The 24,404-nt window shown below is 50.5% G+C and overlaps 1 protein-coding gene across 1 annotated transcript in view; it reads right to left on the bottom strand.

Moving 5' to 3' along the window:
* Positions 1 to 2,314: 2,314 nt before the first annotated feature.
* Positions 2,315 to 24,404, bottom strand: part of LOC144732426 (angiopoietin-2-like) — a 43,743-nt gene continuing 21,653 nt past the window's right edge. Inside the window, exons 2-9 of the mRNA XM_078613915.1 lie at positions 23,263 to 23,472; positions 22,927 to 23,048; positions 22,269 to 22,504; positions 17,269 to 17,450; positions 13,875 to 13,976; positions 9,490 to 9,656; positions 5,693 to 5,823; positions 2,315 to 4,762 (exon numbers count right to left, since the gene is read on the bottom strand). Coding sequence (XP_078470041.1) covers positions 4,596 to 4,762; positions 5,693 to 5,823; positions 9,490 to 9,656; positions 13,875 to 13,976; positions 17,269 to 17,450; positions 22,269 to 22,504; positions 22,927 to 23,048; positions 23,263 to 23,472 — 1,317 coding nt within the window. The 3' untranslated portion in view covers positions 2,315 to 4,595. The remainder of the gene's footprint in view (positions 4,763 to 5,692; positions 5,824 to 9,489; positions 9,657 to 13,874; positions 13,977 to 17,268; positions 17,451 to 22,268; positions 22,505 to 22,926; positions 23,049 to 23,262; positions 23,473 to 24,404) is intronic.

Here is a 24,404-nt window from a genome sequence, read left to right as displayed (position 1 = left end):
CACGTGGCCAACAGAAAGTCGAGCTTCTGAAGCATTTGCCAGATATTATCGTAATTTTTTTTTATTAAGGTCATCGAGTCTTTCACAATAACACGAAGCCACTTTTCTCCCGTTTTTTTGTTGTTTTTCAAAATCTGATAAGAAAGCGCAGAACTTAAAAGATTTTGGCTCCGCATTATAAAAATTGTCAAAATACGTTTCTCTTGAAGAGAGCAAGGCCACGCTGCTAATTGGACGCGGTGACGTATTGGCATTTCCGTCTCGCTTGGAAGCGAGCGAGCTTCGTTAGTTTTTTTCTAAATTGTTAAAGCTGAAATAAGGCAGAGCGCAACTCTGACAGCAACCGTTAGCGAGGCCGTTCCCCGTAAGTGGCTGTGCTCGATGCCGTTATTCATCTGACAGTATAAATACGGGCCGAGAAAATTGGCACGCAATATATTCTACGGGACATTTTTTTTTTTTGCCAGTATCAAAATGATGAAAAAGAAACGAGGAGAGGATTTGCCCTTTCTGGCAATAAAACAGGAGGTTTTGAGATGTTCAATCACCAAATGCATCAAGTCTACACTCACGAAATGCTTGTGGAAAGAAATGCTAACAAACATGCTCTGATAATATATGCATCCGTCATACTTGCATTGCCTTTTTACCGGTGGCCTTTTGGCGTCCTCTGGTCTAATGGTGAGACGAGGTCGTTAACAGAAGGCCGTCTCCGTTGTAGGCCAATCAGTTCCGAAGACAATGCAGATATCAATTCTAGATTTGAAGCTTTCGTGACTGCAAGGATTCATACTCTGAGGTTTTTTCGGTAAAGTCACGTAGGTAAAAAATAAAATAATAATAAAATATTTAAATCACGACGTTTCGGAGGCAACACAAGTCTCCGTCTTCAGGTGGGACCGTCACAGCTACATTTATACTGTAACAGCTCACTTGATACAGTAACAGCAAAATTTATACAGTAGCAAAAAATGTATACAGTAAATTTAGCTGTGACGGTCCCACCTGAAGACAGAGACTTGTGTTGCCTCCGAAACGTCGTGATTTAATTGATTTATTATTATTATTTTATTTCTATTATTATTTTTTACCTACGTGACTTTACCGAAAAAACCTTAGAGTATGAATGCAGATATCATCAGAGCGCGTTGGTTTGCGTGCCGGATGTATGCGTCACGAGACGGGATGATGGCGAGTGGTCGATTAAAAAGATGGGAGTGCGAGCCAGGAGAGTGAACGCGCTCAGCAGGACGCCCGCCGTGGAAATGGAGCGACGAAACCAGCTCGTGTGCGATGATCCGTGGATCGTTACACTGCGGGGCAGCGATTGACGGCGACGGCTTGGGGAAGACTTCACTCAGCGCGCATCGATCAAGGCTGCTAATTGATTGACGGCTCAACTCTAGATCTCAGGCAGGGTGGACACGTTTACACTTTTTCAACGTTCTCAAAACATAATCCCACACAAGTGACGCGTGGCGTTTGTCTTGCGCGCGTCTAATATTTCTCTGTTTTCGCGTTTTTTTCTATTCTTTGCGCATGACGATGGCAGCAGTTTGGTTTGGGAGCTGAAATTGACACCATCGAGGTCTGCTCGCCACGACAAGAGGGCTTCAGGAGAGAGACTTCGCGTCGTTTTTCTGTTCCTCCTCCGTTGAAAGAGCGCAAACTACGGTGGCTTACATCAGTAACTTGCCATCTGCATGCTCTATGTATATTGTATGCATGGTGTGCGTATGCATGTTGAACTTCTTTCACACCGTATATAGCCGACCGTGCTAACTGGAGGTGCGGGGGGAAGGACAGCAAACTAAACACAAAAATAAGTTCTAAAGAAATGAGTTTTAAATATAGATTTAAAAGTGCATCGCTCCAGTGGATCCCTAATATCGGACGGAAGAGCGTTCTCGGTGGCAGTAGAGGCGCATCTGAAAGCGCGCGATGCAGTGACCGTCTTTGTTTGGTGGCAAGCAGCCACAAGCCACTGCTGCTGCTGCAGCTGCAGCGAGGATGACCGCAGTTGGCGTGGTGGTATTTTGTGCTCCTTGACACACATCCTCGGCGTGTGTCTCCTAGAAGGCGACGGTGTGAATGGTAGTGTTTGTGTGTGTGTGTCATCTCAGTCAGTCGACCCGTGGCACCTGGGTCTGCCCCGTGACTTCCTGCCAGCGGGCGTTCGACACTTCACGTGGCCTCAAGGTGCACATGGCCTGGCACAAGCGTCGTGGTGACGTCACCGCCACTTAGTGGCGAATGGCGCTTGTTGTTGTTTTTCTAAGTATAACAGTCACTGGGCACTGTGTAGAACACAACGTGTTTTCCAGTTCATATTTATTGTGTATCAGAATACGCACATTCTTCCTTTAAAATATAAAACGGTATAAAAGAAAATGTTAATATATAACTATTATATACAAAGGGCTCATATATATATGTCAAGATGATGTTAAAATGTAATCACCACACGCCGCGAAGTGATTTTACATGATAGCAATATAACGGTATTACGCACATATATATATAACGTCTGTAATCTTTTCGAGACTTACTTTAAAAAAAACAAAGTGCTTCTGCACTTGTAGTGAGAGCGGCTTTAGGAAATCAGCCGTCCAGCAATAAAAGCAGGCATTGTCATGATTGAAGCATCTGGGATGAAATTTGTTTGGAGAAAAAAAAATCACATCCCTTGTGAAATGTAATGAATTATCACCATTCGGGGTTCTGATCCCATTCAAGAATTGATTCTTCCGTGTCGCCGTTTTCACCATCTTATTTCTACTAAACTTTTATTTTTTCCACCTTATGTTGACATGTGTGCCCGTGCCATTAGCCCTATCGGCACCTTTAGCATTTCACCTACATGTGCTTTTAATTCGTTAAAACCATCGATGGGTGCATCGTGGGAATTGTCAATTGAAAAACGGATGCATCGTTACACCCCTAATATCTGTGATCAAACATTAATCATTTATATAAATAAAAAAAACTCAACACATTCGTCAATATAACACTGCCTTTAAAATAAAAATATGTATTATAAAGAGAAGGTCCATTACCCAAAATGTCGCCTCATATACGTTTTTATTCTTTTAAGGCCACAGTGTTATTTACAAATGTGTTGAGTGATTTTTTGTTATTTGTGCTTGTGTATAACTGCCTATGCAGCAGCATCAGCAAAAAATAACTCGCTAAATAATTTATCTGTCAGTTAAAAACCGTTTGCCTTTCAGAAAACTGTCAAGAATGTCACGTGACTGAAACAAAGTTGCATTGATACATGTTAACAAATAACGTATATGTATAGATGTGTTAATGAATAACTCGTACGTTTGTACGTTGAACTTCTCATTATTGTCGTTAATATTATTGCCCTGGTATTTTCATGACAACGAATTGGATGCGTAGCTTTGGAAACGCACGTGGATCGTCAGCATAAAAAAAAAGAAATGCGTCGATGAAATAACGCGAAAATAAATCGGATGGAAGTGGCCGTACAACCGCTTTGAGTCCATTTTAAATACTACCGCCGGATCGCATATCGTGCCATGTGGCCCAGGCGCACGCGTTTAAGGCGCTCTTGCCGCGTGCACATAACCGCGGCGGGAAAACACAAAAAAAGCACACACAACCCCAGAGCGGGGTTTTACTGCCAAGCTCGTGTGCGCAATAAAAACCCAGCATCTGAACATCTGCAGCTTTTAATAAACGCAGGAAGTCTCGGTGGCGGATGTAAAGACGGAGAGGGGGGGGGGTGTTTGTCGTACGCTAAATAATTGTTGCAAAAACAAAACGGAGATCGTCACAAGTCGCAGTCGCCCAAACCCTCACCCACAATCCCCCGCGCCGCCCTGGCAACCCCGTACGAGCTGGTTGTGATAAGTCACCGCGGCCGTACGCCTTCAGTAACTGAGCGGTTATTTGGATGTTTAAGCCATCTTACCGGGGGCAGATTCGAGGGGAGGTAACAAGCGGGGATATTCGTCTCGGGCCCCAAGACTCCAGGGGTATCCATGATAAAACAATATATATATTTGAAGAAAAGTTGGACTGTTCATTAATATCATAGCTCTAATATTAACACTATAAACAATGGAGTTATACTTTTACTGGAGTGCGGTGACGGTTGGGCATTGTGTGTGTGTGTCAATATCAGGGTTGCCACCTCTGAACCACAAAAAACCAGGACATGTCATGGGATTAAGAATGCCTTTCACAGCACTGGAAGCGGGGGCGAAACTACATTGTAATGCACCGTGTTAAGCGTAAGGGCATTGTTGCACAGCTGACTTACAGATGCCCCAGGACCGCTATCTCACTCAAACAGAGGACGATCCTGGGAAAAAGACCAGGACAGGTGGCAACTTTAGCCTCTTGAGTGTAAGAGATTGGGTGCGGGGGAGGGGGCGTGAGCACGGGCGGTTTGAGGAGCAGCGGTTAATTTCTGCTCCGATGCCCCGCTCATGAAGATAACTTAAATCATCTGACCCTACACTCTCTACCCATACGTCTACCACCAGAGCAAGCGTCGCCACCGTTAACCAGCAGCGGCAGCTGCAGCGAGTCGCGAGACGCGCGACAAATCGACGTTTGTCGCGTCAGGAGTCGAAGTCGGCGGGGCGGATCTTCATGGTGGTGGTGCGCAGGGAGTAGCTGGAGCCCTTCCAGTAGTGCCACTTGACGCCGTTGAATTTGCCCGTGTGCTGCCCCCCCGAGTAGTGGCGGCCGTTGAGATTGGACGCCCCACACGCGTCGAACCACCAGCCTGAAAGCAATTTTACGGGCGGAACGATTATTCTTATTCTTACTTTTTTTGGGTTAAATGTTTCACGCGTGCGAGTTTCCGCGGCTTCAAAACCCAGCCGAGGGCGGGCGTGCGACCGCTCGCCAATTGTGTGCCAGGACAGAAAACAAGGGAAGAGGTGGGTAAAGAACACAGACACAGCTCTCTCTCTCTCTTTCTCTGTTAAGCTCATGTGGCATTGCGTTGTGTGCCAGCACAGCGTGCGGTTTGTTGTGCTTCGGGGGATTGTTGTGGCAAGCATGCTGGGGAGAAAAGCCAGGGAGCGTTACGTCGACTTAGTCGTGCTCAGCTGCGGTTGGCGCGTGAATACCCTGGCCAGCCGTAGACAAAGGGGGGCTCTGTGCCCGCACTCCGGAATCGAGCGGAGCACGCGAATCCAATCGCAGCGTTTAGCCGGCGCGTGAATGGAGAGCTGCGATGGGTAGTCCAGTAAATACAGCGGGAGAGACGGGGTTTCTTTCTCCTCCCCACCCCCCCCCCCCAAACTATTTTCACTTCAATTCGATGGATGAAGGAGCAGCCCCTGCAATTGCTTGTTAATGCCCCACTTCCGGCGGAAGTAACTCCACCAGAGGGAGCTCTAGAGCCCCTCTAGAGGGCAATGCAGTTAAAAACGGGAAGGCATCATGGAAGAGGTGGAAGTACCCACACTTTACCCCACCACGCGCGGCCTTTCAGTCAACAAACTTGGTGCACACATTGATACACGGCTGGGTCGACAGACGCGGGAGGAGGGTTTAAGAAACCTGCAAAGCGTCAACACCAGCGCAGCAACCATCGTCGGATAATTGAGTGAGTTAATCGATGACTTTGACAAACGGATAGCCCAGACCCTACACGTGAATCACGACAGCCCGGCATTTGCTGGGGGTGATTGGCTCCTCTTCTCACCTCCGGTCGCCATCTGTGAGCAGCGGCAGCCGCAGTTGTCGTTGTCGGCATCCTTGGTGCTGAAGCTGACGCCACTCTGACTCAGGCTGCTGAAGCGTCCGGCTGTGCCGCCAAAGCCCTTCAGCAACAGCCTACGATGCGCACGCGTGCACGTGTGTAGGTATGTGAGATTTATACAGGCGGTTCTCGACTTAGGAACACCCGTACTTACGAACGCCCGCAGTTACGAACACCCCTACTTATGAACACCCCCACTTACGAACACCCCCACTTACGAACACCCGCACTTACGAACACCCCCACTTACGAACACCCCCACTTACGAAAACCCCCACTTACGAACACCCACACTTACGAACACCCACACTTACGAACACCCACACTTACGAACACCCCCACTTACGAAAACCCCCACTTACGAAAACCCCCACTTATGAACACCCCCACTTACGAACACCCCCACTTACGAAAACCCCCACTTACGAACACCCACACTTACGAACACCCACACTTACGAACACCCACACTTACGAACTCTCGCACTTACGAACACCCACACTTACGAACACCCCCACTTACGAACACCTCCACTTACGAACACCCGCACTTTACGAACACCCCCACTTACGAACACCCGCACTTAACGAACCAGCTTCCATACATTTTTTGCATTGACTTAAAACGCGAACTCACAGTTGCAAACTGAACCACGGAAATATTTTGTTCAGCAAGGCGATCCTCTGCGAGATGTAATGAGTCAGTCTCGCGTTGGGAGTGAGTGTTTGAGTGTGTGCGCGTGTGCACATTGTGTGTGTGAATGTGAGTGTGGGGAGCGGTAGCGTAGCGGTTAGCGCACTGTGCTATGAACCCGGCGACCCGAGTTGGATTCCCGCTCACGACCAACACCAGTGGCAATTATCTGAACGAGGTCGACTCAGCCTCAAATGAGTACCTTGTGTGGTATGTAAACATCACCACAAAGGCGTGGTGTTGATCACACATCCCCTCTTGTGCAATGCCGGCCTTCATAGGTGCTACTCGGTAACAACACTTGTCCCGACAGCACTGTTAAGGAGATATATATTCTTGTTTGCTCACGTATTAGTACAGTACTGTGGTCACCCTTTATCTGTTTAATGTTCGCGTTTCTGTGACTTAGTTTTGTAATGCGTGCCACGTACAATCTGGAGGTAATCTGCCTGGGCCGATTTGCGCTGCGGGGAATTTAATACTTTACTTTGATTTTGCATTGATTTATGCTTGTGCACTATTTGGAATTCCTCAAGCGAATGGGGTTGTGGTATTTTTTTTTTTTGGTACGATGTCTGCTTACTTCACCGCTGGACTTATTTTGTTTGTTTTGCTTTTGTTAATTTTGAGTGACCCGGTTACTCTCTGCAAATGCGGCTGCTCTGGTCCCATGAGTTCCCGCCCAGTTAGACAGGACAAAGCTCGAACGTGCACAGCCAACTTGCAGGACAACAGACCCTTAATATTCGCGGGGCTTCTCCAATTGCGGTTTTACTTATTCGCGGCAAATTTAGAGTTGTATGTTTAATGTGCAAGGCCACAGTGTGCCACTTCCCAACAAGAAATCGCGAGGCATGGAAGATTTTCTTTACAAATGATTTTTTTGCGTCACTTTGTTGTCCTTCCCCCGCGACTCAGATAACCACGGTTGGCTACGTACGGTGCGAAAAAAGTTCAACGTACATGCGGATGGAGAGAGCGCAAAGGTTGCTCCCCAGCTCAGTTTGCCTTTGTTTGCTGCACCGTTTGCACCGTGAGTTTTTTCCTTTATAATATTTTGAAATTTGGTACCGTATAATATAAATTTATATGATAATTGGTTCTTTACCCTTCTATCTGGCAACAAAACTGACACCTTTTTTACAAGGAGTCATGTTTGCATAGACCGCAATACCTGCAGTCATAATACAAACAAAAGAACATAACTCTGATAATGTGCAATGTCCTTAAAGTTGATTGATCCACACCCGAGACAGCTTTCCTTAGAGCCCATATGAGACTAGGCTCTAAGGAAAGCTGTCTCGGGTGTGGATCAATCAACTTCAAGGACAGTGCACATTATCAGAGTTATGTTCTTTTGTTTGTATTATGACTGCAGGTATTGCGGTCTATGCAAACATGACTCCTTGTAAAAAGGTGTCAGTTTTGTTGCCAGATAGAAGGGTAAAGAACCAATTATCATATTTTTACTGGCAAATGAGGTTCCCATAGTATAAATTTATATGTTTCTATGAATTATTTTTAAAGGTGACTTAAATAACACAACGATGCTGTACAATATATATGTAGGCATTAGTATACATGGACAGATGATGTGTTTATATTCAAATCTAATACATGTTTATGCCCCTCCATAACCCTATTTTTTGCGGATTTAATGTTCACGAAGTTCTTCAGGAACGTACCACCGCGAATATTAAGGGTCTGCAATCTAGCAAACTCATTGCAAGCCTGTACTACTCGTTACACTCTAAGTATGCACATAGTCACTTTAAGATGTTTTCTTGTTCATGTTTTTTTGTTTGTTGCGGTTGCACCCGATTCAAGAGCCGAATGGCTCACAGGACTATACCTAATAAATGAACTTTGATGTACTATGCTGAACATCTTTCGCACCGTACGTAGCCAATTGTGCTGATCGGAGTCGACTGGCACTGGGCTCCCTCTGTGTTCAGACAAATGCTGGTTTTGTGCTGCCACTTTCTGCATGTCCCATTTGTCACTCCACCGCTAGACGAAGGCTCTCTTCCAGGTCATGGCGGGGATTACACTGTGGAACACAATTTCTGTTCCTGGGTAGTAAGTGTTGTTTCGCAATTGCTTATGCATAAAAAGTCTAGAAAATGCCTATTATTGCACACAAACTTTGCTTTTGACCAGGACAGTGATCAAATGTACCTATTTTCAATAAGAAAACGGGCGAATTTGTGTCTTTTCGTTCACATAACATGAATCAAAATTAACATGTATTTATACTAAAGTAATATAAAAAAATTACTACAAAAGATTTAGAAGTGAGTAGTTTTTCGAGATTTACGATTATGCTGTAAATCACTTTCACGAATCAGCCCCAAATGTAGTGTCCCATCATGTTCTTGTCATACTGTCCTTGGTAGCGGCATTCAAAGTCCAATATATCCTGGTGGAAGCGCTCGCCTTGCTCCTCCGAGTACGCTCCCATGTTCTCCTTGAATTTATCAAGATGAGCATCAAGGATGTTGACTTCGGGGGATCTTTGTATATACATATCTCCCATGGGGCGTAAATGCAACGAATCCCTGGGGCCACCTCTAACCCCGCGAGCTGCCGAATCCCCAGCCCTGCGGTAGTGCAGCGGTTAGCGCGCTGCGCTATGAACCTAGCGACCCGGGTTCGATTCCCGCTCACGGCCAACACCAGTGACGATTATCTGAACCGGTCCTGGGCCTCTCCTAGGTCGACTCAGCCTGAAATGAGTACTTGGTGTGGTGTGTAAACATCGCCACTGGGGAGACAAAAGGCGGTCGGGCGTGGTGCTGGCCACCCACCCCCTCGTGTACCGTTCCGGCCTTCATAGGTGCTCGCTATAACAGCACTTGCCCCTAGAGTCTGTTAAGGCTATACGGGGGATCTTTGTATATACATATCTCCCATGGGCCGTAAATGCACCGAATCCCTGGGGCCACCTCTAACCCCGCGAGCTGCCGCGTCCCCAGCCAGCCCTGCCCACGACGTCGTGTTTTTTGGGGTTCTCAGCGGTGGCGGTGACGCTGCCCCCCCCCCCCCACCGGTAGTGCTGCTTCTCGGAGGCGACGGAGAAGCGCTCGTAGAGGGAGAAGGCGCGGTGGCCCTCCCAGTCGCCCAGCTCCACGCGCAGCACGTGCGCCTGCTGGCTGCTCAGCTGGTGCACGTGCTCGTTCCCCAGCCAGTGCTCTCCCGCCGGCTCGCCGAACCCCTGCGGGGCACGCGCACGTTGCAACACACACGGATAAAGGGGCGAAGGTCGTCCACCACCCCCCCCACCACCTCGTGTAGACTGTTAACAGGCTTTTCGATTTAAAGCTTTCGTGACTGCAGGGATTCATCTTCTTGGTTCTTTCGGTAAAGTCACGTGGAAGGGAAATAATAATTAAAAAAAAAATATAACAATTTTATTATTTCCCTTCCACGTGACTTTACCGAAAGAACCAAGAATATATTAACAGGCCGTTAGCGAGCGCCGATTTGACGGCAGGCACAGCGACACTGCCCTGCAGCCTTTGTTTCCCCAGTGCCGATGCGTACATTACCACACCAGCTATTCATTTAATGCACAGACCACCTAGGAGAGGCCCAGGACCTGTTCAGACAATTGCCACTGATGTTAGCCGTGGTGGGGAAACAAACTCACGTCGCCGCATTATCATCGCCAGTGCGCTAACCACTGCGTCACCGCTCCCCACAAAACACATCCGCGCGCACGAGCGCACATACATACACACATGTACACGCGCACGCAGGCTGATCATCGGACCCACCACATTTTAACTGAGCGCTTTGAGGAGCTTTTATAAACATTATAACCGGCCCACAAATCTTGATGGCATTTTTCAAATGCTCTCAGCGAAAGCCAAGGGCACCTGGTCGCCGTCCCAACTTAGCCAGTCAATCGCACTCACGTGTTTACGTTACCTTTGAAATAATTTTTGTCACCTGTTCTATCGCAGCCACGTGAAACAACTTGATGGAACTTAGATTTTTGTGTAAATGCTAAAGAGATCCAGTTGTGACAATGTTTTGGCAGCTTTGTTCAATAAAACCCAAACCACCCTCCTCTCCAACCTCTTCTACACATTATGCAAGATTTGGCTGCATAACCGTCTGTTAGGTCGAGTGAGAGGGCATGTGGTGCAACAGCTACGAACCCGGCGACCCGGGTTCGATTTTCCCCACTCACGGCCAACACCAGCGACGATTATATTATCTGAACCGGTCCTGGGCCTCCCCTAGGTGGACTCAGCCTCGGATGTTTACTTGGTGCTGGCCACCCGCCCCCCTCTTGTGCCATGCCGGCGTTCATAGGTGCTCGCTAACAACACTTGCCCCAACAGTCTGTTAGGGCTATACGGGGGATCTTTTTGTGCGGGCAGAAGCTGTCGGGAAACGATGACAGTGCGGGGCATGCGATAACTGGATCCATGCTGCCAACACCAAAGTTACACTAAATAATCGTGGCAAAGAAAAAAAACTCCACGCAGTCACTAACAACACGGTGTGTGTGTGGCAGAACAGGGGCGCAACATACAAACTCCGCACGGAAAAATGCACCCGAGTTCGGAATCGAAACCAGACATTTCTTTCTGTGGTGTCACAAGCGTTACCACTGCACCACCCAGCCGCCCCCAGACGAGTGGTATACGAATATTATTATTATTGTTTTAACTCAACACATTTGTTAATAACACTGCCTGAAAAAGAAAATACAAATACGTATACAACATATCTATGATAGATTGTGTTGTTGACGAACGTGTTGAGTTTGTTGTTGTTGTTATTTTTGCACCACTGCCAACGTAGCAGCAGCAGCAATAATTGGCAACACAAACAAAAACAAAGGATTTAGTTGCGTAGCTGTGACCTAAGCCAGGACAGGGTAAGAGAAGACGGAGACGAGAGCGTGACAGGCGGAGAGTGCGCAATCGGTGAAGGGGACCCAAGCCGCCAAGCGAGGCACGACGACTCGAGCAGCACCACCCACGCCGTGCCGAATGCAACGCGTTCGAAAGAAATTGTTCAACGCGCGCCGCGTGCGTCTAACTAATTCGGGCTGACTCGTGGCATCGCTTCTTAGAGCGCAGGGGGAATTGACGATGACAAAGCCTTGCCAAAAAAAACCTCTTATTATCGTTTGAAGCTCACAGCGGAAGGGGCGTGTTTTCTCGATTTAGAGAACTCTACGTTTAATTCTCCGTGCTCGGCTGTCCGTGGAACGTCAATACTCGCGCCTCGAGAGCTCGGGGGTTTGAGCGTGACATAGTCAATTATATTTAGGCAAAGTACCAGGTACGCGTGTTTATTTAACGGCGAGCGTCAGTGCGTGTGCGCAGGTGAACGGTGTTGCTGCAAGGGCACCGAGCTGAGTGATTGTAAGCGTCCTCGAAAAGGAAATGAGTATTGGCTCATACAGCGCTATTTAAAAATAAAATTCTCTCACCCCCTGGAGTTTCATTATTTTATGTAATTTCGGGCGTTATGAATGTGGCGGCGGTTTTTTTTTTACCCTGGCGTTTTTTGTTTTACGGATGCGTTTAATCATAATTTTGTCAGATGTATGAAAACATTCCATGATATCATCAGCGACAGCCATGATCAATCCACTGCTAGATTAAAGCCTCCCCAAGCCGCCTCCGTCTCTCACAATCCAATGCATTAATCCACCTAGCACGTTCACATCATGCGAATTTATTTCATCGCTCCATAGTCCCCGGTGAACACACTCTCCGACGCGTTCCATTCCTTGGCTGCCACTCCATTGTTATTCTTGTCCTTTGGCCACCAACCCTTCACGCCATTCCTCCAACCTTCTACGCAACGATAGCCGGGTGGGTTTAAGAATCATGGCGGAGTGACGGCCAACAAATAATTTCACCATTGGAACCTCCTTTGCCAGTAGCAAAATATGATAGTTGTTTTTTTACCATTTTATCTGGCAGCAAAACTGACACTTTTTTTCGACGAAAATTCTGGATACATTTCCAATGGTAATTTCTTCATGCCCAGTTGCCCTCTCAGCACGAAAGTTACACCGAGAATCCAGTAAGGGGAAGCTCAAGAGAGAAGGGCACGTGTGCTCACATCATCGATGCCCACGCTCGCAAGAGCCCACGTGCCGCACGACGAAACAATGGTGTCACTATGGCGAGATGTTAACTCCCTCGCCTGGTATGCAAGGAGGGCATGGGTTCGATCTCGACCCTGACGCCTGCTGTATATTTTAAGTTTGCGTGTCTCTCTCCCCGTGGTCGCGTGGATTTTTCTCCGGGTCCTCCGGTTTTCCCTTCCACATTTATCAACGCGTGTTTAGAGTATTTGGCTGCTATACATTTTTTCGTGATGAGCCACTTTGTTGAACTATCATTTATGGCCACGTCGCTTCTGCAAAAGAGCTATATAATTCAGTGGGCTTTACCTGGTAAAATAAAAATGGTTTAGTTGAGTTTATAGTAGTTTCGTTTGGTGTCCGTGCGTACAATATTCTCCAATACGCACGGCTCATTTCAGCCAGGCCTTTCCGGATCGGTGACTTGCAAAAAATATTGGCGCACCCGGCATGCCGCATCCATCATACCTCTTCGTTATGGCTTTAGCTACGAGTCGGGAACCACCTCCTCCAGTCTACCAGGCACCCGAGAAATATTAAAGTGACAAATTAAGCTCCGCAGGTTTTTGCGCGGCCGTGCTCCATCTGCGCCGGCACGGTCCTTTCGGCCTTGCGCCGCGCGCCACTCGGCCTCGACGTCGCGCAGACACGTGGTGGGACCTTCGTCTGGAATGAGGCCAAGTCTACGGCCACAATGAGCCAGGGCGCTGGTGGCTCCGCTGTTGCACGTGGCCGCTGTCTGTAATCCGGCGCCGTGGAAGCAGCGGCGAGGGTTGGTGAATCGCCGCACAAATGTTGTGAAACTCCCCTTCTTCCCGTGGGCGTCGAGGAGGTGCAGTAACCCTGGCTCGCCAGAAGCCAGTACAGCAAGTGGGTTAATCGCCATCTGTTTGCATCTGTATGGGGTTAGAGTGTTGTCCCCCCCCCTCACGCGCGTGGGTTTACTCCCGGTCGCTCCGGTTTCCTGACACGTGTGTGAACCCTCCATATATCGGCTGAAAACATCATAAAATATAAACCCAATGTAGCGGGGACCCTCCACAATTGAAATTCCGTTCTGTGAAAAAAAATAAAGCCCCCGCATCTCCAATTGCCACGGCTGGCTACGTACGGCGCGAGAGAAGTTCAACGCACGGTGCGTTCATACGAGTGGAGCGAAACGGCGACCACCGTGGCAAATGCCTCGCGCGGTCCGGTTAGCGTAACGAGTCGCGGAGCCGTTGACTTACGGCTTGCACGCGGTGCGTGCGTGCGGTGCGTGGGGTGCGTGCACGCTCGGTGCGTTCATCTCCCTGGCGGCCGGCGCGCTCTCACCAGCTTGTACTCCGCCCAGGTGCGGTGGAAATCCAGGCTGCCGTCGTCCCGCCGCTGGATCACGGTCCAGCCGCCCCCGTTCGTCTCCATGTCGCACCACACCTGAGCAACGGATGCAACCAATTTACAATTGCCGCAGCTGATAATTCGTTGCACGCACAGTGTACTCGTTCACTGGTAGGGAGGGAGAGAGATGTATTCAGATGCGTGGGTTACCACGGCGAAGTGGGGAGACAGCCAGAACCGGCGCCAATAATTGCCCAAGCTCTGTTATCCTACATTGGGATGTTTGGCCAACTCCAGTCAGACCAGTACAGTCACATGCATACATGGGGAGGGAGGGGCTGGGTGAGGAGGGGAGGGTGGGGAGGGGCTGGGTGGGGAGGGTGGGGAGGGGCTGGGTGGGGAGGGTGGGGAGGGGCTGGGTGGGGAGGGTGGGGCTGGGTGGGGGGTGGGAGGGGTGTGGCTGGGTAGAGAGGGGCTGGTCACCCCGTGGTGCCCTTATAAAACTCAACGTTTAACCTACTCACGCCGGCTTGTGCCCAACCTCACAGTCGGCCATATTTGTGGAATACACCACGCCGCCGCTGACGCTGGCCATTGACCGAGCAACCCAACGTTCCTTCCAGCTACCTCCACAGCATGAATGTGTTTTGTCTTTCGCACGGCTGATGTGGATGCAGAGCAGCAACCACAATTTCACGTCCAGGTGGTCAAGCCAGCAGATAACCGCGTCAGGAGTAGCCGAGAAGTCGTCGAGTATCGTCGCTGTGTGATGTCTCCTTCGTATTTGTGCACAAGCTCTGACCCGCAATGATGTTCGCTGTGGTTGTGAATAGAACTACATCTGCTAACGTGTGGCGACGCCGTCTCGTGCCAGCCTGAGTGTGTGCTCAGTTGCTTGGCCATTAATAGACATGTTTTTGCATGTCAGCTAGCCTGCCTGCTTGCCGATTAGCACGATTATCTATGTACGGTGCGAAAGAAGTTCAACACACGTGCCTACTGCCCATGGACAGTTTCCATGATTGGGACAGGTGTGTTTTATTACAACGGCGGGATTTTTTCATTTGAGAATAATTTGTTTACTCGGCGTTTACGTATATATTTATATATGTGTTTTTAAGATAGCGTGAATATATAGCCTAACTTTTATTAGCTCATTTGCGCACATTTAGACGCGCGCGTGTGTGCGTGTGTGCGTGTGTGTGCGTGTGTACGTGTGTATGTGTGCGTGCGTGTATGCGAGCGAGCGTGTGTGTGTGTGTACGCGCCGCGTATTTATTTACAGCGCACACGCGTGTGCCAAAACGATGATTAATTGAATTTTTATTTTTAAGCGTATTTATACAACGTAATTTAATTTAGCTGTGTACAGCTTATTTCTGATAATAATAATAGTAATAACACCCCACGGTCAATGTTGTTGTAGATTCGCCCGTGGCTGACGCCGAGTCTGGGGGCCTGGGAGGCACATTCATTTGCGCGTGTTTGTATTAATTATCGCTGGTGTGCATTGGTCTGTAAGCGTAAGGGGCTGGTTTGGATAAAAAAAAAAGTGTGGGTTCTGTGATTTTGCAAAACGTTAAAAACATTCCTCGATCCTGATTCCCCATCGGGGGAAACTTGATTTGTGCTTTTGAGAATTGAACGAAAAAAATCGTATTAATAATGAGCCACCTGGTCCGTTAGCATTGTTAGCGTTCTAAGAATTGAATGATTATGCCAGAGACTTAACTACTCGGGGCATCCTAGCGAGGAGATGATGTGACCTGTACAAGTTCTGTACAATTGCGAGCTCACGGCAACGCCAGTTGGCTCAGCGGCAGAGCCATCGGCTCGCAGTTGGAAGGATGCGAGTTCAAATGCTGCTTTGGGGCGGGTGTGTTGGGGACGGGGGTTCTCACTCAGCCCATCATCCTTCCTGCGGTGCTAAAATAGGTACCGATCTGCGTGCAAGTAACCGGTTGGCTGTGCGAGGCGTAGGCTCGTCATCCCGATAGGAGAGTGGAACTGCCAACGGTGGCTCATGGCTGCGAACAAGAGGCGAGGCTACTGCACCGTTGTTCGCTTGAGCAGGAGATCTACGCGGCTCGGGCAAGACACCGACAGACACCCGCGCGCGTTTCGACCTCCCCCTCTGCCAAGGGGCGGCCTCTTTTCAATGCCATCACTGCCGCCGCCGCCGCTGCAGCTGCGATGGGCCATGCGAGGCGATCGCAGTGGACACTCTAATCAGCTTCGGCCGGTTTCTCCATACGCCTGGATCCGCGCCCGAAGTCACTCCAAGACAAACAACGTTTGCTCAAATCGGTCATCTCTGCCATCTCCACCCTTGTCAACTCTAATTTAGTTTTCCTTCTGCGGAGCCAACTTAATGTGACCGAGTATCGCGAGCAGCTTGGCATCGGGAGAAGCGATGGAGGCCCGCTGACCTGCGCGTTGTAAGTTATTACCCGAAGCAGCGACTATCTCGGCCAACATGGTTCATCACTGGGGCAACAATCCTGCCACCTGGGTTTGGCATATATGACGAAATTCTGTCTTTGAGAAAAATGTCACTTGTGGATATATATAGAGATTGGATGAAGGCCTCGCCCCACCTGTATCGGTCGCGGGGGTTGTTTGACCATACTTCACCACGCTGGTAAAGAAAGAGGTGGGGTGGGAGGCCCAGGACCAGTTCAGATTAAAGGCCGCCAATTTTAGCCGGGAATCAATCTCGGGTCGTGGGGTTCTTAGCCTCGCGCACTAACCACCGCGCCACTGCTCCACGGCTATACACAAATCATATTGAAATAACAAAACAGACTGCAACATTTCATTTTTATGAACTGAATTGTATCCTCCGCCCTCCGGGCAATGTTGCAGCGTTATTGTAACGTTCGGACCTCGTGGCCCTACTGGGCATCTGTTAAAAAGAGCTTCATAGCTCATCGGATTTCTCCTCCACTCCACATTAAGCAGCGAGCACCCTCCCTGCCGAGTTTCCGCTCCTCCGTCAAGACCTCCACCTCTTCGTCTCCCTGGCCCATCCTTACCTCCATCCCTAGGTACCCACCGTAATTCCCGTACCCACGAAGCCTCCCTCCCCATACCCCCTCCCTATTCACCGTATCACCTTTAGTTACCCTCATTGTACCACTCATAACCCTTGTAAAACGCCTCGGTTTTAAAGGGCTATGAAAATATTGAAGATAAGATTCTGATTCTGTTCATCTCCACGCCGAACGTCTTCTCTCTGCGCCGAGGTCTCTGCCCTGACTCTGCACCCCAAGGACACACGGAGGGTTCCGTGCTAGGCAATCCCAAGACGAGATTGGGGGGTGGGGGGGTTACGGAGGGGGCCGTGGGGTGCGGGTGGGGGGGCAAGGGGTGGGGGGTGTGGCCATGCCTTGACGGGCTGGCTCGAGTTGAACGCCCGCACGGCGTAGACTCCGCTCTTGGTGACTCCGGCTTGACGAGCGTGAGCGCAATCTCGGAACGGGGGCTTCTTCCCATCCTCCGCCTCTTCCTCGTCCTCCTCCAGCTCCTCATCGTCCCCGCCCGTTGACCCTCCGTGGCTGCTCTCTGTGGCTGCGGGGCAAAGAGGGTGGTGGCACGGGTGAACGATATGGCACGGGTGTACTGCAGCTCTGTGGCGTGACCTTGTTTAGAGGGAAGAGGAGGAGGGTCACGTGGCCCGACTCCAGCGGGGAGCAGGGCACAGACAAAGCGCAAACGGCCAACGCCAGCGACCGGCTGTCGTCGAAACAATAAAACGAAACAGTTTTTATTTATGCCAGGTAAGGCCCGCTGAGATATTTAGAATCAACGTGTGTTTAGAGTATTTGGCTACATTTCCACGCGGTAAGCCACTTCGTTGAGATATCATTTGTGGCCAGGTTGCTGCTGAAAAAGAGCTATATACCTCAGTGGGCCTTACTTGGAAAAATAAAAACATATTTTAGTTTTAGTTCAGTTAAAATATTTATATATGCTCACCACGATAAATATAACAGTGACTTTGGATTGGCCTCCACTAAGACAGAGCCCTAGAGAGTTCCTCTGGAGGGGAATTTGACCAACTGCTACACGCTGGCCAAAAGTCTTGGAAGGAGTTTGGAGCACCCATACTTTACCCCCCCCCCCACCGCATGAAACGTAGCGATCGGCTGGTGAACTTTAATTCATACTTGTGGGTTTGATAGAGTGGTGCTTGATTTTGGCTCGCGGTTTTGACGCTGTTCACAACACACAATGGTCCTCGGGGTGGTTTTAAACAACCGTATCACGCTTTCCGGATCTCCCAGCAAAAAAATGAAAAGATCTACGAACAGCGAGGAGTCCGCTTAGGGCCAATTAACACGTTAACATTTTATTTTTATTGAAGTTTTTTTCAGTAGGAAAGTGTTCTTGGCAAATGAAGCAACAACAAATATATATATATATACTTTGGCAACAGGCGTCTGGTCTTGTGGCCTGGCACGAGAAGCAGAATACAGCCCTAGTGAGCAGCAATTGGTTCACTGAGCACAAAGTTAGTGCTGCTATTGTGAAGGCATGGGCACCTGTGTGGTGTGTGTGTGTTTGATGCCACGCTTTTGGGTTCCAAATGGGGGACCAGATTCCAACTGTGGCTCCCCCGACGTGTCGTCGGGCGGCACCGCCGCGTTGTCCGACGTTTTGCTGCGCAACGTGGGGAGCTCCTTCAGGGACTGAACTCGCAACCGCCCGACTGCGAGCCGCTCGCTCTGCCACTGAACAACCCGGCGGGCCAAGTTTGTATTGTAACATTCGAATCTTTATTTGCTAAGTACGAATTAAAACATTTAGCAAGGTACATTAGCGTTACATTTACATGTATTGGGGTTTGTTTTTTATGATATAATGTCTTAATCGTTTTCGCAGAATATACGCAATGGTGTTTTTTTCTTTTGCTGTGGATAGTGTGAAAAAGTAGGCCAAAGATACCCTCCGTAGTGGATATCTGTACAACTCCCTGTACCGGACACCCTTCAGCCAGCTGTGGAGTGAGCAAGCCATAGCAGGGCTGCACCTTAACCTAAAGTGGGGATACCCAGTTGCCTCGACTGCCTGGCGAGCGTTCCTTTTGTTTCTGCCGTATGTATGTACGTTGAACTTCTTTCGCGCCGTACATAGCCAACCGTGCTAATTGGAGAGGCGGGGGAAGGACAACAAACTAAACACAAAACGCAGTTCTAACGAAGTGCCATTTTCAATCGACATTTAAAAGTGCACGGCTCCAGTGGCTTGCTAATATCGAGAAGGAAGAGCGTTCCAGACGGCCACGGAAGCGCATCCGAAAGCGCGCGACGCTGTGGCCGCCGTCTTTGTTCGATGGCTGAGTGGCGAGGACGAGCGGAGTTCGCGTGGCCCATGGATTCGCGCTCCACGTGGGCCCCAAGCTGCCTAACGCGGCCACTCTCTCTGCCGTGCCAATGCGGACGAGAAGTCGCGGTGACGCTGACAGCCCTCGGCACGCAACAACTCGGCCGTTCGTTTTGTTTTGTTTTTAAATCCTTTATATTAAGTTCACTTGCTTGCTTGCTTGCGTGCTTACGACCGTGCAAATCTTTCGGTCGTTTTTTAACCCACTTCCCGTGATCCAATCGAGCTGACATTTTGCACACAGACTCGTTGTGCGTGACAATTTATTTTCGTGAAAAATGTTTCCCAAAATTTTCCACTTTTTAGGAATTTTTTTTTCATATTTAATTTAAAATACCAATGTGATAAAAATGAAACTCTTACTCAAGAAAAACAGAAATGAATAATAAAATAAAACCGATGCCACGCATATAAAGAATTTATAGTGAAAAACTTTGCTTTAACGGGTTAATTTTTTTCCCACCCAACTCGGGCGTGACAGCGGCTACTTTTGTCCAAGCCCGTGCCTCTCAACTGAACGAGCCGCTTGATTCGCTTGCGCGAATATAATGAGACCGAAAGATTGCCAGTTGTGGTTCACCTGCTTTTGTATCTGTGTGTTTAATCTTCCACCGCAAATGTAAATACATTGGAGGCCAATTGCTCTTTTCCCATTTGGTGTACAATTACTGCGTTTATGAGCACTTTGCTGTAATATAAATATCACAGTGGGGTTTTTGTGTGTTCTCTCACAATTCTCTCAGCGCCAAATGCTCTCCCGATTCATTGTGTTGTCATCAACATTAGTCATGATCTATCCACTGCTAGGTAAAGGCCACCACGTGCCGTGTTGCAACAACCCATTTGGCTCCTGTGCACGAGCCGATATTTCGATGCTCCATCTCAACTGTGGACGTACTACCATGGCTGCCATTCTGTCGCCGGTCTCGTCCACCAACCATCATCTTTTATCATTTTTGTTGGGCTGCTACAAAAAAAATCCACATCGTGATAAGCCACTTGGTTGAGCTATCATTTGTGGCCAGGTGGTTTCTCAAAAAGAGCTACGTAGCTCAGTGGGCCGGACCTGGCAAAATAAAATAAATAAAAACCATCGTCGCCCACTCTTCTTCACAGTCAACACGATGTCTCCGGCGTGCGTATCACGAGTTTGTTGTCCTTCCCCTTGCACCTCCGATCAGCACGGTTAGCTACGCACGGTGCGAAAGCAGTTCAACATACATCACATACGGGGTCCTACGTGATGATCTTGAATCCTTCGCCACTCACTGGGATCCTGATCGAGCAGCATCTGCCAACTTTAGCCGGAACGCTGCGTTGTACCAAACACCCCCCAGACCCCACACCTCCTCGCTCGAGCCGCTCGCCACCCAAAAAGAAACCGAGTTCCCACTTCACAGCGTGGCGTCGAGATGACGGAAAGCGCACAGGCGGTGCAACTGCACCCGACCCCGTTGGGGCTGAAGGGGCCCTGGACGCCGAAGGGAAACGTCACAGAGGCCCCCTCCTTGAGCCCAGGGCCCACGCCAATCGCACACGACGCCGCATGAGAAGGGCCGCTGGGTTTGCGCGATAACAACTCGGAGTAATCTCTCCGCGTTGGAAGATGCAGCGTCGAAAAGAATGCGCGCGATATAACTCGTGTCGGTTACAAGTCGGCTGCCAAAACACATATATATATACGGGAGGGGAAAGCGACGTGGCTGCTTTGGGTTATGGCCTCTCGCCCGAGTGGGTGGGAGAAACGTTGCTTGGGTTGTACTGGACAAGATGACATTCAATCTGTGGCGGTGAGGCTGGGGTGTTTTTTTATCAAATTGTACGAGTGGCTCAACGTGGATTCGTTGCACGCTTACACGCGCATTACATTCGTGTTTGTGCGAGGTGTAAAGTTCTCTGGGCGCAAGTGTTGCTCTTAAGCCCGGGCATACGAGTGAGGGCCGGTGGAAACAATTTCATTTTGCCGACAGGATATTAAAAGAACACACACGCGCACTCGGACTCCTCGCCTCCTAAGATATAGCGCCCTCAATTAAAGTATTGCGTTGCGGGGATATAATTATACAATTAAGACGCTGCTTTAAATTAAGCCAAACATTATTGCGGGTGAGACCTTATCAGGATCTTGTTCTCAAACCCGTCTCATCACACGTCTCGCACGGACTGCGTATAATTTTGTGTGAACTCAAAAGTTTAGACTGTGAACAAAAGTTACGGGGGCTTGGGCAAGAGGCGTCGCCGGGTGGATCGAGTCTCATGGTGGAGCCACTGGAGCGTCAGCCAAAGAAGAAGAACCCACGCCCAAGAGAACGAGCCATCGGCCTGCCACCCAGCAAGCTTCACACGTCAGATTCGGCATTGGCAGCGACCTCAACAAGAGGGCGACCCCACAGATGACGCCAACGGTAAGCAGTGGCTGTGGTGATGGCGGTTGTAGTGGCTGTGGTGATGGCGGTTGTAGTGGAGGTGGTGACGGTGGTTGTCGTAGAGGTGGTGATTGTGGTTGTAGTGGCTGTGATGAAGGTAGATGTAAGTGGCTGTTGATGTAGTGGCGATGGTCATGGTGACTGTGGTGATGGTGACTGTGGTGACAGTCGCTGCAGTGACTGTAGTGACTGTAGTGACAGTGGTTGTAGTGGTGGTGACTGTGGTGATGGTGGCTGTAGTGGTGGTGACTGTGGTAGTGGTGATGGTGGCTGTAGTGGTGGTGACTGTAGTGACAGTGGCTGTAGTGGTGGTGACTGTGGTGATGGTGGCTGTAGTGACACTGGCTATAGTGGTGGTGACTGTGGTGATGGTGGCTGCAGTGGCTGTAGTGACGGTGGCTGTGGTGATGGTGGCTGTAGTGACAGTGACTGTAGTGGTGGTGACTGTGGTGATGGTGGCTCCAGGTGGCAGTGGCCGTAGCGGCTGCAGTGGCCGTGGATTTCAGCGGCTGCTGTAGCGGCAGTGGCGGCACGGCGCGCACGGCGCCCGGGTGACGCCGTCGCGTGCGCCGCTCACCCTGCGCGTACTGCGGCAGCAGGGCGAGCAGGGAGCGCACGCTCTCCGTCAGCTCCTGCTGCTGCCGCTGCAGCCTCGAGTTGTTGGCGGTGGCGGCTCCGAGCTGGCGCTCGAGCGCGCCCACCGCCTGGCTCTGCCTCCCCACCAGTCGCTCCAGCTCGGCCTTCTCCTCGCGCAGAGCGCGCAGCTCCGCGTGGTGCTTGTCACCCAGCTCCCACAGCCGCACCTCCAGCTCCCTGCGGGCAGCGGAGGGGGGCAGGGGAGGGAGGAGTGGGCAGGGGAGAAAGAGAGGGGGGCAGGGGACGGAGGGAGGGGAGTGGGCAGGGGAGTGGGCAGGTGAGGGGGAGCAGGGGAGGGGGGGGCAGAGGAGGGGGGGAGGGGGCCAGTAGAGGGGGCCAGGGGTGGGGGAGTGGGCAGGGGGGGCCAGGGGAAGGGGGTAGGGGCGGGGGGGCAGAGGAGGGGGGCCAGGGGTGGGGGGCAGGGTAGGGGGGTCACACGCACGACGCGTGTTGGCGGCGTCTCTCGGCCACGGCTAAACAAGTTGGGGGGGGGGGGGAGTCCGGACCCTCCCTGTACCCACGGCGGTCGCGCCACTGAGGAGCTGCCGGCAATCGTCTCGACCCGACGGCCGCGCGGTGCGACGCGGCGGCCTCCTCACTTGTTCTTCTGCGCTAGGCGTCCGATGTCCTGGGTCTGCAGCAGCAGCTGCTTCTCCAGCTTGTGGGTGGACAGCGAGTTCTCCAGCAGCTGGATCTCCAGCCGCGACGTCTGGTTCAGCACCTGCCACGGCGCGACGCGCGGTCACCCTTAGTCACCCGTAGTCACCCTTAGTCACCCTTAGTCACCCTTAATCAACCGTAGTCACCCTTAGTCACCGTTAGTCACCCACCTGTGTCTCCATGTGGGTGAGCCCCCCCCCCCCCACCTGTGTCTCCACGTGGGTGAGCCCCCCCCCCCCCACCTGTGTCTCCACGTGGGTGAGCCCCCCCCCCACCTGTGTCTCCATGTGGGTGAGCTTGCGCGTCTGCTCGGCCGTCTGACTCAGCAGGCTGGTGCCCATCTCCAGCATGGCGGCGGCCGCGTGCTCCTGCTGCTGTTGCTGCTGCTGTTGCTGCTGCTGCCGCTGCTGCTGTTGCTGCTGCTGCTCCTGCTGCCGCTGCTGCTGCTGCGACAGCGCCACCTCCACCCTCACCGAGTCCTCCAGCTGCGTGCGGCACCAACCATGACCGTGCCGATCGAGGTCGTGACCACGACGCCACGGGGCAGGGCGAGTAACTCAACACACGTGTTTTTAAAGGTCCACTGAGCTGCACAGATCTTTTTCAGAAGTGACCTGGCCACACACGATGGCTCAACGAGGTGGCTTATCATCACGTGGACATTTATAGCAGCAGCCGAATACTTTGCAACGCGTGACGTTGATTCTAAATGTGGAGGGAAAAACCGTAGGACCCGGAGAAAAATCCACTTGACCACGGGGAAAAAGAACATACAAATACACAGCAGCAGGCGTCAGGGTTGGGATCGAACCCACGACCTCCTGCATATCAGGCGAGGTTGTTAAAATCTCATAGCCACCGTGATGATGATGAGAGAGAGAGAGACACGCAAACTCCAAATATACAGCAGGCATTAGAGTCGGGATCGAACCCACGACCTCCTGTGTACCAGGCGAAGTTGTTAACATCTCCTAGCCACTGTGATGATGATGAGTAGGGGTATGGGGTGAGGGGTTTGCGGTCGTGCCGAGTTTTCTGGTTGTACGGCCAGGCCCGGATTCACCCACGGTCCGATGAGGAGCGAAGGGAAGTCGGTTTGACGTTTTGATATCCGTTTGACATTCGCAACGAAAGCACTTAGCCAGCCCTTTCCAACTGGAATAAGATGGAAAGGGTTTTGTGAAAATGCGTGGCACCACTGGTTTTGCTGTGAATCCCATAAAAACATCAGATAGCGCACTATAACGGTTTTTTTTGTTATCCCATAAAAACCATCCTATAACAAACTATAACGCTTACCACACATTTTGGAGGCGAAACGCAAGGGCATTGTGAGAAGACGGTGAGCCCAAAAGACAGTCACATCAGAGAGAGAGAGAGCTGCTTTCGCCTGACGTGATAGCGAACGATACGTCGT

This window comes from Lampetra planeri, chromosome 2 (genome assembly GCF_965212315.1).
Source record: "Lampetra planeri chromosome 2, kcLamPlan1.2.h2, whole genome shotgun sequence".
Classification (NCBI taxonomy): domain Eukaryota; kingdom Metazoa; phylum Chordata; class Hyperoartia; order Petromyzontiformes; family Petromyzontidae; genus Lampetra; species Lampetra planeri.
Note: the sequence above shows the minus strand (reverse complement) of the source record. Positions and strands in the feature narration are given on the sequence as shown.